The 16,657-nt window shown below is 36.5% G+C and overlaps 3 protein-coding genes across 4 annotated transcripts in view; 2 read left to right on the plus strand and 1 right to left on the minus strand.

Annotated features, from left to right (window-relative positions):
* eif4e1c (eukaryotic translation initiation factor 4E family member 1c) overlaps positions 1-3,542 on the plus strand; it is a 9,669-nt gene extending 6,127 nt beyond the window's left edge. For both annotated transcript variants that reach the window (XM_015052127.1, XM_015052118.1), the window contains exons 3-7: positions 789-884; positions 1,319-1,382; positions 1,695-1,808; positions 1,912-2,051; positions 2,412-3,542. In XM_015052127.1, coding sequence (XP_014907613.1) covers positions 789-884; positions 1,319-1,382; positions 1,695-1,808; positions 1,912-2,051; positions 2,412-2,526 — 529 coding nt within the window. In that variant the 3' untranslated portion in view covers positions 2,527-3,542. The remainder of the gene's footprint in view (positions 1-788; positions 885-1,318; positions 1,383-1,694; positions 1,809-1,911; positions 2,052-2,411) is intronic.
* A 501-nt stretch (positions 3,543-4,043) lies between these two features.
* LOC106959496 (transmembrane protein 150A) lies at positions 4,044-10,229 on the minus strand. The gene is made up of 7 exons (XM_015052104.1): positions 9,742-10,229; positions 8,848-8,895; positions 8,712-8,774; positions 8,536-8,603; positions 7,659-7,789; positions 6,938-7,115; positions 4,044-6,564 (listed from the first exon to the last, which is right to left on the minus strand). Exons 1-7 carry the CDS (start codon positions 9,804-9,806, stop codon positions 6,371-6,373), a joined length of 747 nt encoding a protein of 248 aa, XP_014907590.1. The 5' UTR covers positions 9,807-10,229; the 3' UTR covers positions 4,044-6,370.
* Positions 10,230-12,349: 2,120 nt separating this feature from the next.
* LOC106959489 (NFU1 iron-sulfur cluster scaffold homolog, mitochondrial) lies at positions 12,350-16,391 on the plus strand. Its single transcript, XM_015052092.1, has 8 exons — positions 12,350-12,457; positions 12,909-12,991; positions 13,090-13,225; positions 13,930-13,996; positions 14,080-14,191; positions 14,279-14,342; positions 14,552-14,726; positions 15,714-16,391. Exons 1-8 carry the CDS (start codon positions 12,393-12,395, stop codon positions 15,780-15,782), a joined length of 771 nt encoding a protein of 256 aa, XP_014907578.1. The 5' UTR covers positions 12,350-12,392; the 3' UTR covers positions 15,783-16,391.
* Positions 16,392-16,657: the final 266 nt, after the last annotated feature.

Here is a 16,657-nt window from a genome sequence, read left to right on the forward strand (position 1 = left end):
GGCGAATTTGGTAAAAATTTTTTTTTTTTTTTTTTTTTTTTTTTTTTCCCTTGTTTTTCTTTTTTTTTTTTTTTTTTTTTTTTTTTTTTTTTTTTTTGTTAACAGTTATGAGATATGGTGGCAAACCCCAAAACTGCTACTGCGCAAGTTACTCAAGAGGTTGTTGCTAGGTAACAACAAGTGACTCAACGGTTGTTGCTAAGTAACAAGGAGTGAGTGCCTGAGTTAGTTGATGGCACACACTTTGATTAGCTAGCTGGAAGAGGTTGAGTGACCAAAGTCTTTACTCTGCCTACATCCCCCAAAATGCTGTGGGGTTCTGCATCGACTCCAGTGAAAATATTTAACATTTTATCAGCTGTTGTGTGTCTATATATATATAGTTATTGGTCTATTGCCCAGCCTTACTACACAGTAATAATGGGTTTTACGCTGCTGATGGGTGGGTTTAATGGAACAGCTGTAGGTGGTGGGGGCACTGAGTTCGCCTGGTGTCCCCTGTCTGCCCTCGGCCCTCTCCCGGCCAGCCCCGCCCCTCCTGGGAAACGTATGAAAGAATAAATGCTCCCATTGTACACAAAGGCTGCGTTTCTAGTGCTGCCGATGGTTTTCTGCGTTCATGTGTGCTTTTGTTGAGAAGCTGTTGTTTCTGCTGTGCACTGAGGTCATACAATATGAAGTAAAAACCTCTTTCGACCAATTTGGCTCATAATATTAGATAAGAGGTATTTCCTTTGTGAGAGAAGCAATAAATTGCCATGTGAACCTGAACTTGCTTCCTTTTTCAGATGGGCCCTGTGGTATTTCAAAAATGACAAGAGCAAAAGCTGGACGGAGAACTTGCGTCTCATTTCCAAGTTTGACACAGTTGAAGACTTTTGGGCGTAAGTTTCGTTTTTATGAAATGATACAAACTCCTACAAATACAATGTGGAATCATTTATGTTGACTGAGATTGACTTCAAATGAATTCAACGTTTTTAATTTTCTGAGTTTTTATGAAAGTGGTTTAAAAGCACAAATAATCTCTCGTTTTTCTTTTTCTATTTCAATAATGTACTGTGAACTGTTTCTGAATATTACAAAGATACTATTGAATATTCCCATAATATATTTTTCATGCTGAATATATGAAACCGTCCATCAAAACGCATACAGTCCAGCAGGTCTGTTTTAAAGTCTTTATTTGGCTCCCATGTCTGCAGGATGTTACTGATCATTTTACTGTGATCTAAAGCAAATGAGGCTCGACATTTATGTTTGGATTTTACTGAGTTTTGTTGTTTGATGTTAAAAATTCTTCTGATCTTCGTTGCAGATTATATAACCACATACAGCAACCAAGCAAACTTGGCTTTGGTTGTGATTATTCCTTGTTTAAGGTAAATCTACTTCTTCTTTTTTTTTCCTTTTTGTCCATTTTTATGAATATTTGGTGCCTACAATCTGACATTTTTTCCTTGTTATCATCTGATAATGTTTTATTTCTCTTAATATGTTGAAATAAAATAAGAGTTGGTATTATTTCACTTTCACAGTCTGGTTTTCATACACACAAGCATATCTGAAATCAGCTTTTTCAAATTAGACTGTTCTCTTGAGTTTAAGAATGTATACAATGGACAAAATATGAATGCATCTGAAAGAAATGGACACGCTGTAGTATTGAACATAATTGTAATTATCTGTGCCAGGATGGTATTAAGCCAATGTGGGAAGATGACCGGAATAAGCTCGGGGGTCGATGGCTGATGACCCTCAACAAACAACAGAGGCATAACGACCTCGACCGCTACTGGATGGAAACGGTACCACCGCTGTTTTCTCCTCACAACGACTCCCTGCCATCTAACAGGATGATTTGTTTAGGAAAAGATGAATTGACTCACGTTGTCATGCTGAACCTTACAGCTCCTGTGTTTAGTTGGTGAGTCATTTGATGAGGCAAGTGAAGAGGTATGCGGAGCTGTGGTGAACGTCAGACCTAAAGGCGACAAAATATCCATCTGGACAAGCAACTGCCAAAACAGGGAAGCCATCATGACGATAGGGTAAGAAAGAAAGTCACACCAATATGCAGGACTGGTCAAAAATATTTATACCCTTTGGTCTTTTTCACATTTTCTCACAATACAACCTCAAACTTTTGTCTTTTGTGATGTTTTATGTCGTAGAACATCACAATTATTGTGATGTGGAAGAAACTGATCCTTGGGTCTCAAATCTTTTATCAAGTAAAAATCAGAAAAGTGGATGGAATATAATTATATCACACCTTATGTTGGTCTAACATGAAATCTCAGTGAAACACATTGAATTTTTTTTTTTTTTTTTGTGACTGGTGTTGTACTGCTGGATTCCTACGACCATTAGATGGTGACTGTGAGCTTCTCTTCCTTGTGTCTCTACAGGCAACTTTACAAAGAGCGTTTGAACATCCCTATAAAAGCCATGATTGGCTACCAGTCTCATGACGACACGTCCAGTAAGAGCGGCTCCACCACCAAGAACATGTACTCTGTTTGAAAACCCTTCCCCCTGTTTCAACTTGCTGTAGATTTAAACAATTACCAGTCTGCATCATCACATTAACTTTTTGAGTTGTCAACTACTATAGTGTATTTTCCTTTTATTGCAAACAAATATTGTTTAAAGTGTGTACAGTCTGAGCTTTCCCCCCACCCCTCCAACACAAGGAGTTATTAGAACCAGGCTGGCTGGAGAGTCTGCCTCAAGATGTCTTAAATGAGCAGAACATAAATAATTTCCTTTTAGAGTTGAGGAGTTGTGTGACTCGTATAGCGACCTCCCACGGCCATGCTGAGAGCGAGCTTTTTTTCAGTACTCGACTTCTTTGAGTTGGGAAAGAACCCCCCTTAACTTTTTAAGGCCTTGTGTTTTCCTCATGCTGAATTCTCCTCTAAAAAGTGTTTCTTCTCCCACAAGAAAAATTCTAGACACATTTAGTTTTTGCTTCACGGAACAAGTTTTAAGGACAGTTTTTAACTTGATTTATTCAGAGCATGAGGTGGGCTTTCAGGTGCATCAGCATGAAGAATCTACAGCATCCTAAAGTTCGGAAAAGCTGTGCTCACACTCCAAAGTGGAAGGTTTGGATTTTAAGGCCATCTGTTACTTCAGCCACGCTGGAATTATTGAATATTGCTTGTAGTATTTCTTGTTTTGTTTTCTTCCACTTACATTTATTTATAATGTATGCATTGCAGTTACTTAGTTGAAATACAAAAACGAAACTTGTTTTATTTCTCTTTGGTTACAGTTTATAGTGAGGACTACTGCATATAGATGACATTTTTTCCCTGTGTACCATACAGTAACATTGCTGACAGAAGGTGTGCTTTTCACTGTTCTCTTCCTAACAGCAACTGTAGATTATGTCGCACTCCTCAGCTGATGCGAAAGAAAGATGATATTCATTGTGAAATGACTTTGCTCATAATGTATCTTTATTATCTGTAATTCCAGGATGTATATTACTTCTTCTTTCAAGTAAAGGTTAAGTGCTTTGCATTAAACCACAACATTGTTGTCACTTTTGTGAAGAGTTTTGAGTTCTCAGTGATTCAGCATGAAACCCAATCTACCAAGATTAGTTTGCTTGTGAACAACTGCAACGAGTCCAAAAGCCTTACAATAAATTGTTTAATGGAGACTTGGTGATCGTAAGATGCCACCCTGAGCTGTAGTTTGCAAACTACTGGTACACATAAAAAAAAAAAGAAAAAAAAAAGAAAAGTATTTTGAGAAAGTTTTTGTCATTTCAGGAAGTGAATCCCATTCATACATTTATTACAGGAGTGAAATATTTGATTATATTTTTTATTTCAGGTGCTTGAAATCCTCGAAAGTGCTTGAATTGCAATTGGGTGTTTTCAAGGTTTGGAAAGTGCTTGATATACAAATTGGAAGGTCTGCTAATGTTTGATTAAAAGCCAAAATATGGAAAACATCATTTATAAATGAAACCAAATATTTATTGTAATTTAAAATGACCCAGGCATTCAGACGACAACACCTCAAAATTTCATCTCAGAAAATTTGAATATTAGAGCAATTTAAAAAATAATTTTAGGTGCACCATATGCTGAGGCAACAGACGTCAATGCTGCTCTCCTCTGTATGATTCAGGTCATTTGCTGCATGTCTTCTGTTAGCTGGACTCTTGTCCAGATACTGTTGAATAAAAATTGATGGTACCAAAATCCATCTTTAAAAAAAGCACATTTTTAATCTATGTATACTATGTAATGTCCAATTTATGGTCTACACAGTGTTTGTCGCTTCAGCCATCAAAGACTGAAGCGACAATTTACAGGTGTCCAGAAGACACACTCTCCACAAGGACATCAAACAAAAGGGTCTTGCTAAAGGAGCTGGTTGTTCAGAGTGCTGTATCCTTGCATATTTATAGAAAGTTGTCTAGAACAAAAAAAAAAAAAAAAATGTGGTGTGAAAAGGTGCAACAGGAATAAATGCAGCCTTCAGAGGTTTGTTGGGCAAAATATTTATCTAATCATCACAGCTTTGTGCAAAGACAACTATTATTGAATTTTGACGCTTCCTACAAGCTCTCATGTTACTTCATGACCTGAATGTTTTCAGCAAGACTGAGGACACTAATGTTGAAAAACAACAAATGAAGAATAGCTGAGGACCTGGTCATTATGGGTTAAGGCTAAGGAAACTCTACAGGTGAGGAGAATTTTAAATTGTTCGTGGTTTTGGGCAAATGACAAGATCACCCATGCGTTCAGGAATTCAAACACAATAAAACATTTTCAGAGATCTTAATCTAATTTTATTTGAAAGAAAAAACAAAGAAGTATATGGGAACGATAATTTAGCATTTCCAAGATGACTCCTGGTTTTATGTTTTTCCAGCATGGTCGTCCCCTTAAACTAATGAGCAAAGCAAGGACTTCACCACAATATTTACTCAACCTGGTAACTCGGTCTTGGAATACCTGATGATACAATCAGGTAATGTAATGGAAAGGACACAGACAACACCTTCTGTAAAGGAGGTGATGACGTCTGTGTGTTTTCAGTGAGAATGAATCACATAAGTCTTTGTTCAAAAACGTCACTCAGTTTAAATGTCTAGTCAAACAGGATCTTTGGTAGTTACAGGAACTCCGCCCTTCGATCCGAGAGCAGGATAGACTCCAAGAGCATCATAGTCTATCCTGTCTATCAGCACGACACACGTAATGACTTCTTAACGCTACTAAAGTGCCTAAACGTCAGGTTTGTACCGAGCTACAAGAGAAAATGTGTTTGTTGGTACACTCTGTCCACATTCTAAAGGTTATTGCACTAAAAAACACACACAGGCTTGAACCGTTTCATCAAAGCCAGATGACTTGGGTAAATAATTTCTGGTAAGTACAGTTTACACAGCTGTGAAAAATTATTCACATCCCTGTTCACATTTTGCTACGGGACAACCACAAATTTTAATGCGTTTTATTAGGGTTTTATGTGATAGACAAGCAGAAAGTACTACATAATTGAGAAGTGGAAGGAAATTGACACATGGTTTGCAAATTTGTGGCAAAGTGTGACATTTGTGTTCAGGCATTCTCGCTTTTATTCCCTACATAAAAATCCAGAGCAAGCAATTACCGCTGAAAGTCTCCCAATTAGTAAATGGAGTCCATCTGTGTGAAAGCCATTCCCAGTATAACTAAAACCTGCTCTGTGAAAGCCTTCGAGGTTCGTTAGAGAACACTAGTGAAGACCAAGCAAACACGGCAGACAGATCAGGGAGAAAAGTGGTGACTCTCATGTTCAAAACTGGAACAGATATTGCACAAAAATATGCCAATCCATCTAAATTGGCGAGTCGGGCAAGGAGACACAGCCAGTGAATGATTGTTGTACAAAGTGCCGGCTCAGTGCTTCTGAATACATTTCCACACTGCACATTTCAGATGTACTTAGTGTTGGCGTATCATATAAACTCCCGCACACACACACACAAAAAATAAAATAAAACAAAGGTTGTGGTTAATGTGATGAAAAAATTAGAAAAAGTTCTAGAGAGTGAATGATTTTGAAAGGAACTATAAGTATGTGGTTTGTTCTGTTGCTGTTAAAGTGGAAGAGTTTTCATAAATATATTACCTAAGATACAGAAATGCCCAATTTAAAGAAACCTTTTTTTCAAGTAACAGTTGAGATGATGAAACAAAAGTGAACGTAATCCAAGCCGTCAAAAACTGAAGCGATGAAATAACATAAAACGCTATTGAACCTTCAGCCAGGGTCCAGCCACTGTGGTCACTGATGTCCTACGCAGTCCTTCACTGCTGTTTGTGCTTTCCTGCTGGATCCTGGCCGCCTTATATCATGACATGGGCAATATCAAGGGCTTTTCCTCCTCGCGTTTGCTCAGCAGGTTTGAAACCATGAAGGACGAGAAGAAGAAAAACTCCACTGTGTAGGTGAGCTCAAACATCTGCAGGTTGACACTGAGGGTCCACTCGAAAACTGCGGACAGGAGGTTGTAGGTGTACTCTTCCTGGACGAAAAAAATGGTATCTGCAGGTTGTCGAGTTAAGGATCTGAAGGACAAAGTCAGATCATCACTGGAAAGATTGTTTATGGCTGAATTGATCAAGGATTAAATCTCTTTTTTATTTATATTCACTCCCTCACTGAACCGCCCCGGGGAAGGTTTCGTGCTTCCTCCTTGTGTCGTGCAAGCTGCTGTAGTCAGTCCCACTTAGTAAACACAGTTGCACCGCAGATCTGTAAAGAACTTTGAGGCTATAACTTGGGTCTCACTGCTATACTCTGCCTTCAGATATAGTTTAAAATCATCAAGTCAAATGATTGTATTAACCATGCAAATGATAAGCATTTCTTTACTAAACAAAGCTGATGTTGGCATTAGACTCTCCGAAAAGGATACAGCAGACAGTCACAGTGAACTGAACCACTGCGAAGAAGACGCGCAGAGGGAAGAGGAACCTTTCGAACCCGGTCAGGACACACTTCCCCGTCAGGGTGCAGAGCAGGATGGTGTAGAAGCAGGCACACGTGAAGCTGACAGCAGCTCCGAGGTAGTGCAGGAGAGTTGCAGCCTCCGGCTGTGGAGAGCAGTAACAGCTTTTTCATTATGAAAACACAGAAACATTCTTCTTTCATTGCAGTTAATTATTAATTCTCTACTAATGCTAGTAGTGAATCATTATTATTATTTTTTGTCCTTCTTGCTGTTCAGCTCAGTCTTTTCCTCATGATTGGAAAAGATTTCAAAAGAAGGCATGTGATTGGTTTCGGTAGTGGAAAATAGCAGATGGTTTAATGCTCCTGTCGGTAACAGACTTTCAATAACTTAGTCTGGAATCAAAAATAAAACACTGGTTTCTGTGCAATATTATAAGCTGCGTACGGGATTAAAATACGCCTCCTGTGCTGGAAATCTTTAAAAGAGTGCGTGCATAAAGCAAATAGTGACCTGCCTTTATTTGCTCTTTCAACACAGGTGTGAACTGAAACAGTTCCACATTAATATAAGTATTCATAAGATTAAATATTTTTACAATTCATCCTACTGCATAGCAGCCCCAGGGGGTTTTCTGCTCACTTTTACACCGCTGAATAATTGTAGGAAATAAAGCACCGCTTACGTTGCAGTTTCCAGCAGCAAAGGCCCCGGCGGCTGCCACCAATCCAAAGGCTAACGCCATTTTGCTCAGCATGGAGTGGCACATGTGTCTCTCCATTATGTGGGCATGATGGAATACGGTGAATAGCACAACTAAAGATGAAAACAGGATTAGCATGACACATATCGGAACATGCACCAAATCACCTTAAAAACTATTCATACCACTTTGACCTAGTTATTAAATATATGTGTATCATTTAATCTCCGTTTAAATTGAGTCGCTGTGTGAAGGCCTCGGAGGTTTGTTAGAGAACATTAGTGAACAAACAGCAACAAGGAAGACAGCAGATAAGATATAGAGTCAGTTTAGTTTAAAAAACAATATCTCAAACTCTGAATGAAACTCTGAAAACCGGTCAAGGATTTCACACCAGCAAACCTTCAACATATGGCCGTTGAAGGTTTGCAAGACGAGCAAGGAGAGCATTTGCTATCCGTAAATTTGGGTTTTAAGAAAATTCTCGAAAGAGAGCTAACAGGAAATCCGGTTAGCCGCGAACATGCAGGAAGCGGTAGACAATTTGGTCAGATGAGAAATAAAGTCAAACTTTCTGCAAATACTGTGTCCGAAAAAGAATCAGTGAACATCAATGAGAGCATGCCGTCCCCCCATGATGATACATTGTTGAGACAGCGTCAAGGGGAGGTTTTTCTTTAGTTGGGACAGAAAAGTTGGTCAGAACTGATGCCTGTTTAATTTTCCTCTCCCTTTAATTAACTTTAAGTTGAAGAACGTTATGAGTGTGAAAAATGGATGAATGACAAATGTCATGGGATGTGAATACTTTTTAAGGCACTTTACATGTGACGCACAGGCATTTTGCTGCTGAACTCACAGAGAAAGGTTCCCGCATTCATTGTTGCTGTAAACAGCGAGCTTTCTGGAGCAAAGGTGCCACTTCCACTGGAATAAAAAAATAAAAAAAAATCAAAAAATCATGTTTTATTGTTTATGTTAATGATTCTAGTCTTGGGAAGACAAAATAAGACATTAAGTCTCCTGACTTTTCACCTTATTGTAGGAACAATGCAACATTCTTTGGTCTCGTTCCCTCGGCAGACATTTTTACCACTCCTACAAGAGAAATCGAGAACTTATTAGTTAAGATTTTTTTTTTAAGTTAAAATACAAATGATACTCAACTCACCAATCACTGAGCGAACACACATGATTGTTGGAGTAGGCCATGCCATATCTGAAAAAAAAAATGCATAAGTGATCAATTTAGTTACATAATATCATGTTTGAATTCCAGCTTTAATAGGATGTAATAGTTAAATTGCTGCCAAGTAGGTTTTGTTAAGGTTTCATTAAATCATAAGCGTCTTCTTATTTCTTTTGTATCAAATTAAGACTTATTAAACCAGCTTATTCATGTATTCAGGCTATGAAAACTTTAAACCAGAGTGAATTAACAAAATATTTTGCCTCAGTAAATTTTACTGCTAGAACCAAACTCAAAGAAAGACACAATAGAGGAGGGGAAAAAAACTCACTCCACCACAACTGACTTTTAGAGTTTAATTATTATCAGAATGAATAACAAGGAAACATCTGTAGGTTTTTCTTGTTGATCCAGTGAGCACACCCTGGCACCCTAAACAAGCCGGGTCACATATTTTCATCTCGCCATCTCAAGGATACACGCAACTCACATCTGACTAAATTTGTGCCTTTGTGCTGGTTTTGTCTGATTTGGACAACTTTTTAAAGATTATACGGTGCCTCATCTGCACAGAATCATGCCGGGGTTATCTGTTACAAATGTCAGTCCTTCAACGTCTTTTTATTTTTCCTAGCCAAGAATATATAATCTGTACTGTCGTCGTGGTAACCATGACGTGGTCTTGACATGCTGCCTTTTGTGGAATCTGTCACATTATCAGCAGGAAGCTGATCAGAAGGTGAAAAACAAACAAAACTGTTGTAAACTTGCCATTTAATGCCAGTACACACAGCAGAGACAGTAAGCTGTAAAAATGAAATGTTGTCTTTTAACCAGGATGTAAAGACATTAGAGACACTGTCAATAAAGACTTACACGCTCCATGTTCCAATGAAGGACACCAGGGTTAGTGAGATGGGAAGGATGATCCAGAGCACCATGTCTCCGGGTTTAGGAAGAAGAATGAAAGTAAAAACAAGGATTCCTGATGTCTTCAACACACTCGGTGTCAGACCTCTTTAGAGGTTTGTGGATTCCTCATGGAGAGAGAGCATTAAATACCCAGGTAAAAAAAAAAAGATCACAAAACCCCTCAAAACCTCAGTGGTAAATAAATGTAATGCTCCTTTTTTTATAATAAGCAGTAACTCCGGTGTTGTTAAAGTAAGTCCTCCACAATCAAGAGCACAGTGCTGCTTTATATGAGCCTCCTTCTGTTTGTCTCTGCCACTCCTCTGAAGCACCACCTTATCCTGAGAGAAGAGCGTTGGGAAACACGGGGTTGGCCCTCTGTCTTTAACCACATTGTTTGTATCGTTTCAAAGACTCTCTGTAGGCTTTGTCATGTGGAAAGCTTTTTATTGTTACAAATGTATAAAAGTTTGGCACATGAACACCGGCTTAGGATTGTGCTGCAAAATACTAAACTTGCTCAACTTTTCCTGTAAATCAATGATGGAAGAAAGTAAAGAACAACTTTCATACATATATATATATATATATATATATATATATATATATATATATATATATATATATATATATATATATGTATGTATGAAGAGAGAGAAGAGAGAGAGAGAGAGAGAGAGAGAGATTGTGAAAACATTTTAGGCTCTGAAAACTGAAAGAAAATGAAAGCAGTAACTTATTCGGTTGTTTAATTTTCCAGGAACTTGTGGACTGTCAGGTTTTTGTGAACTTAAAAAAGAAAAAAAAAATCCTTCACAAGCCCCAATTCTCCAGATAGTTATTTCTTTCAATGATTTGTTAGCTAAACTGGGATACACAATGTGGGCCAGAATTCCTGCATGGGATTCTAAATGTTTTAAACTCATCACATTTTATATAAACTGCATGTTATGTCATGTTACATAACATGCAAGGCGTAGGTATTTATTCAGGAGTGTTGCTGTCTACATCACGACTGACCAGACAGGCAGCGGTCACATTGGATTTTTTTCATTTAATTCTTTTTGACCGTTCTCTGGAAACTCAAGAGAAGGTCGAGAGTGAAAGTTCAGCAGCTTCTGAAATACTCAGACTAAAACGTCTGGCATCAACATTGGTACAAATAAAACTTTCTGACAAGCAGTGTTTCATTTTCAATACGACCCACTTAAGCAAACCGCCGGCAGATGACAAAATTGTTAAAACAGACAATAAGCAGCACAAAACACATTAACAAACCACCTGAAAATATCAAATAAAAATAGGCGACACTAGGAATAAAGCATGAAAAACATAAAGTACAATCCATTAATGCTTACTCCATTGTCCTTAAAATGTGCTTAAAATTCTCCAGTTGAATTTAGCTGCACAATTTCAGGTCCTGTTGTTGTTAAGTGATGTAGGAAAAATGCCTTTTTTCATAATATTTAAATATTATGTAAAAGAAAAAAAGGAATTAAGTAATTAAATTTTAATAGCAGAAGATAAAATAGTTATTTCAATACAAATACTGTTATTTTAGATTTGTAATAACATTAGTAAATATTACATTGTATTATTATATAATAAACAATGTGAAAAATAAATAAAAAATGTTGCAGGTATCTTGTATCCATCTAAAAATATTTTCAACTTTGGGAGCTAGTTTTGAAAAGCTAGAGTTAAAAGATTTTCTGAGCTTTTGCATGTTGATAATACTTTAGTTTGCACTAAACTACCCAAGGTTGCCATTACTCTCAGTCTTGTGAAGTGAGTCTGAATCTCTTCCTCTATTGTTCATTTCTCAATAAAATATGAGTATTTATTTTTTTTACTATCTAAATGTAAGTACACTGCTTTTAGAGCAGCAGCGCGTGAGGTGTGCATGTTCACAACTGTATACACTTCACAGATAGGTAATAGCACTTTTTCTTTCTTATCAGAGCTCTGCACAATGAGCTGATCCAGCCCAGCTGAATTAAAGGAGTGAGATGACAGGGTTAGGGTTTTATTAGGAAGATATATAATTTGATACTATTGCTGAATACTGTAATGACCATTTCTATGATTTACCTAAAGTTTTACAGACTAGACACAACTGTTTAGCACCTGTAGGTTTAACACCTGTTAAAAACTACATTAAGTATGAAAATCAAAAGTCTAAAGCCAAATAATACTATTACAGTGTTGGCATGCATGTACCTTGAGATTCAATATTGTGCCAAATATTGCATCCAAGTTAATCTTTGTGATTGTCTCACATTAATATTGGAGTGATAATTGCAATGCCTTATTTTGTGCAGCTCTAGATGACATCGATAGATAGATAGATAGATAGATAGATAGATAGATAGATAGATAGATAGATAGATAGAATTTTTTCCTCACCAATTATTATTATTATTATTATTATTATTATTATTATTATTATTATTATTATTATTAATTAATTAATTAATTAATTCATTTATTTGTTTTTACTTGTTTACGTTTACTACCCTAGAGTGATTTTTAGTTTAAGCATATGATGACAGACTGCTCTGATCAGGCATGTGTGACTTGGACCAAATGGGGTCCTCAACTTCAAAACAAACAAAATGTCGGCGCACATCAGATGGGGACTTCAACGGTTATTACGGGCCCGAAACAAAGCTCTCTTCAGGTTTGATTTGTTTTATCTGTTTTTAATTGTGTGTTAAATGTGTTATCTAACTGATATAACTGATATAATGCGTAGCAAAGGCTTGTGTAACGCCTATCATTAGCCGCATCTTTGTACGTGTGAGATTTAGCAAGCTAACTACCTAACTACAAAGCAAACGACCGTATTAACGCGCAAATTAATTTGTGCTTATATCAGAACTGATTTAAAAATAATTTAAGACCTGTAATATCACTTTGTAACATTTATGTCATATGTTCTTGACAATCTAAATAGTTTAAGATATCGGCTAGTAGTCAGCTAGCACAGATTGTCGGGCTGAGTATGAGCAGAATTATTTTTCTAGCAGTTATTATTATTATTATTTGACCTTCTAACCTTACAACTAAAGAGTAGTCGTCGTGTATCTCAGCTAAAAAAATGTATGACAAACTTTTCACGTTTCTATCAGGCTACCAGATCGGTCACAGCCCACAGTATTGAGCTTCAGGGGAGTCCAGAGCCAGCCAGGAACAGGAACTACATACTTTTCAGGTGAGACACCACAGTCTCTGAGCTCCCCTTTATCATCCTGTCATTCAAGTGGAAAGTGTTAAACCCTACCAAGCAGCTTGTTTTGTGACGCTTTTCAGCGAGGAACCTGTCCATCCAGACTCAAGAAACTCCAAACCCAAAAAGCCTGAAATTCCTCCCAGGGAAGCCTGTTCTTGGAAGCGGTACGCAGGACTTTCCTTCTCCGAGCTCAGCTGGGTCTTCATCTTTAGCCAGGTAATGGGTCAAGGACACTGCTGTACTTTGACACACTGGTTCTAAATAGTATGCCCAAAACATAAAATGAAATAAAATAAAATAACAGAGTAATACAGTATTCAAGCTGAATCAATAATTATTCATTTCACAATTAACACTTCTAGTGACCAGCAACTGAATGAAATCTGTTTACTGTTAGAACACTAAAGCAATGATTGAAAAAAAAGGGCAAAATACAAACAGAAATTGCACTTTTTAAAATACTCCTGCAAATGCATGCAGTATATACACACATTAAGCAAAAATAGTAATCAGCTGCCTTTACTGTTCATTGGTTCTTCTTCTGCTGCCAAAATATCCCTGGCCTGTCCAGACATAGACTACTAAACCACACAATGTTTGAGAAGTTTAACCCATTTTGCTGCCATGTGTAAAGATCAAAGCAGCAGTCCAAATAAAAACACCAGAATAGTGTTTTTTGTTGATTATTGCCAGGTCATGATTTTAATGCTGTGGCTGATTGAGTATGATCATTGCTGTCCTCATTTTGACTCTGTTAGGATCATTGCCCATTACATTATAACCAGAGGGATACAGTTCTAAAGATGAAATATTATTAGAATTTGTCTAGAAAAAACACAGCAAGCTTTAGGAATGTGCGTGTTATGACTTTAATGTGTTTCTATTTTTTCTCTTTAACCAAGCGTTTGTGTCTCCTTCAGGGACCTGTTTGAAATCGAGGGAGTGAAAAGTGTGTTCTTTGGCCCTGACTTCATTACTGTCACTAAAGTAAGCACTAAATAAACAGCCCATCTCAGTGAGAGTATTGTTTGTAAGGGGGATCATACGAGTTGCTTTATTTTTACTGTCAGACGGACGAGGATGTAGAGTGGACGGACATTAAGCGGCATGTTTTAGATGCTATTTCCAAGTTCTTTGAGAGTGGGGACCCAATATCAACAGGAGCCGTGCACCGTGAAAGTAGTGAGTTTTTGTTAAAAGCCATGTCCAGACTGTGGCTTGTATGAACACTTTGACATTTTACAATATTTTATGTTTCCTTTGGAACAGCTCTTTCTGAAGATGATGATGATGTTGTATCTATGATAAAGGAGCTTCTGGACACAAGAATTAGGTACAAAAACTACCAACTTGTCACTGTCTACATGCATCTGTTTCACCCTAGTAAATCACTATGTGATTATGTAGTTATTGATGAGGAAAGAAAAAAATGTACATGCCATGCTGACAGTTTTCCGTCTGCTGTTATGACATAAAATTCTTAATCAGTGTGTCCTCCATGCATCTGCTCTGACCAACTGTGTATCTCTTCACCTCACAAAGGCCTACAGTGCAAGAGGATGGAGGCGACGTCATCTTTAAAGGCTTTGACAACGGCACTGTAAAGTTAAAGCTGGTTGGATCCTGCACAGGATGTCCCAGCTCGACGGTTACTCTGAAAAACGGAATTCAGAACATGCTGCAGTTTTATATCCCAGAAGTGGACAACGTGGAGCAGGTGCTTAACTAAATTACTTTTTTTTTTTTTTTTTTTTCCACCTGCGATTTGGGTTTGTGTCCCAGTAAAAAGCAGTTTGTACTTTTTTTTTTTAATAGTTGATACAATTGAACAATTTTTAAAAGCTATTTTATAGGCACACAAAAAGTTACTTTTTATATACATTTTTTGCAATTTTTTAAATTTGTCGAGTTGTATAGACTTCAGACAAAGAAAACATCTTAGATTATTAGTTCCTTCAAACAGATATACTTCCAAGCAAAGTTAAGTCTTCAAAAATTGTTGCAGGGGCTCGATAGACTGAATATATAGCAAATGTAATAGATATTATTATTACTGACATAAACAATCCACCTTTAACTTTATAAAGCATGGACTGTTGATGAAAATAGCTGGATAGTTATGGTAAAGTAACCTTAGCAAAAGATATCATGCCTTTCAGAAATAGACCCATTATATTACTAAAAGGTTCATTTATTTCAGTAACAGTTCATAAAGTTAAACACATTATATAATTCTTTTTTTACATTCAGAATGATGTTTTAAACTTTTATTTTTGTTACATTTTCCCACTTACAGATAATCAAAACATGACATTTAAGATTCAAATATTACATCATACAATTGGAAACGTTTTAAAAACAAAACATGGGCTTAATAAAAAGTATGTTTAATACCTTTTAATGTTATACATAAAGACAATAACAATAAAATAAATTACTTGTGATGTGGTAGTATGTGGTTAATTAGCCAGTATTTTTGCTACAGAGGAAAGCAGTAGCAATTAATTGTTCAACTCATTAGGAACAAGATATTTATTAAATTCCATGCCTTAAAATTCTTTAATGTAGTTGACCTTAAAAATAATAACTGGGACTAAATATGTGAAATAACTGTGATAAGCAATTAAGGTCTTTAGGTTTAGGTCTTATAGTGTAAGGCAACACAGTAACAATTACAATTACTAATGTTTAATCTTTTGCCTAGGTGGAAGACGAAGTGGATGAAATTAATTCAAAGGTTTTTGAAGAAGTGGAGCGTAAGCTACAAGAATAAGAACTTCAGCAACGAACAACTTGCTTATGAATTCTGTCAGAAGAGAAATATCTGTAAACATGTGAGAAAACAGTATTTCTGTTGTTGGCCATACTGGATGAAAACCATGCAGAGAGAAAATTATTTCCAGATTTTCTTTTGCATTTGAACTAAATATTCTTACTGTAATTTGCTTTCATATACTTTATGCTCCTGTTCCTAAAGAAAGATGACATACTGTATACAGAAAATGTTGTTTTTGTTGCTATAGAAAAGTTTTTTTTTTGCTGTGATTGTTTTAAATGTAGTGTTGTATTTATTTCTTATAAATATTGTACATTAAGAAAAAATATTTTGCTAAGATGATGATGATTTTGTGAAAGTTAATGACAGTGGTTTATGTCCTTAAAATTAGCCAGTTATTTGGATTTGCTCCTGCTACACACATTATAAAAGAAGGTTCAACTTTGGAAATTATTACATTGCTTAAATAAATGAATGGAGAAAAATTATTAAATTAACTATTGTGTGATAGTCGGTTTATCATATGAAACCCCAAAAGGTTATTAATATGCATTGTGTTCCACTTTGTAATTTTACTATATCACATTAAAGTTTACTTTGACTGTTTTTCTGTTGTGTCTATCACTCATCTCAGATGGTTTATTATGAAGAAAAATGAGCTGCACAGATTTTTGAAGAAAGCAGCAGACTGACTGTGAGAGCTGCAGAGTGAAGTAATACCTCTGTGACAATGAAACAGTTGATAAGAACATGAATGTAGTTTCCTCAGAATTTATTCAGACATGCTTTTGCGGTTAAATAAGGATGAAGCCTCTCCTTAGTGATCTTCTAAGCTGTGCACAGATTTTAAAATACCGCCTTTTGAGCCACCT

This window comes from Poecilia latipinna, unplaced genomic scaffold (genome assembly GCF_001443285.1).
Source record: "Poecilia latipinna isolate Pla-1442-1.1 unplaced genomic scaffold, P_latipinna-1.0 Scaffold53, whole genome shotgun sequence".
Taxonomy (NCBI): Eukaryota; Metazoa; Chordata; class Actinopteri; order Cyprinodontiformes; family Poeciliidae; genus Poecilia; species Poecilia latipinna.

What these genes read in the sequence shown, in the direction of transcription:
- LOC106959496 (XM_015052104.1), bottom strand. Translation starts at nt 9,806, where the DNA reads ATGGTGCTCTGGATCATCCTTCCCATCTCACTAACCCTGGTGTCCTTC. An exon ending in TTCATTGGAACATGGAGCGT is followed by an intron (nt 8,896 to 9,741) that starts GTAAGTCTTTAT and finishes TTTTTTTTTCAG; the next exon opens with ATATGGCATGGCCTACTCCA. An exon ending in GTGTGTTCGCTCAGTGATTG is followed by an intron (nt 8,775 to 8,847) that starts GTGAGTTGAGTA and finishes TTTCTCTTGTAG; the next exon opens with GAGTGGTAAAAATGTCTGCC.
- LOC106959489 (XM_015052092.1), top strand. Translation starts at nt 12,393, where the DNA reads ATGTCGGCGCACATCAGATGGGGACTTCAACGGTTATTACGGGCCCGA. An exon ending in CGAAACAAAGCTCTCTTCAG is followed by an intron (nt 12,458 to 12,908) that starts GTTTGATTTGTT and finishes CGTTTCTATCAG; the next exon opens with GCTACCAGATCGGTCACAGC. An exon ending in GGGTCTTCATCTTTAGCCAG is followed by an intron (nt 13,226 to 13,929) that starts GTAATGGGTCAA and finishes TGTCTCCTTCAG; the next exon opens with GGACCTGTTTGAAATCGAGG.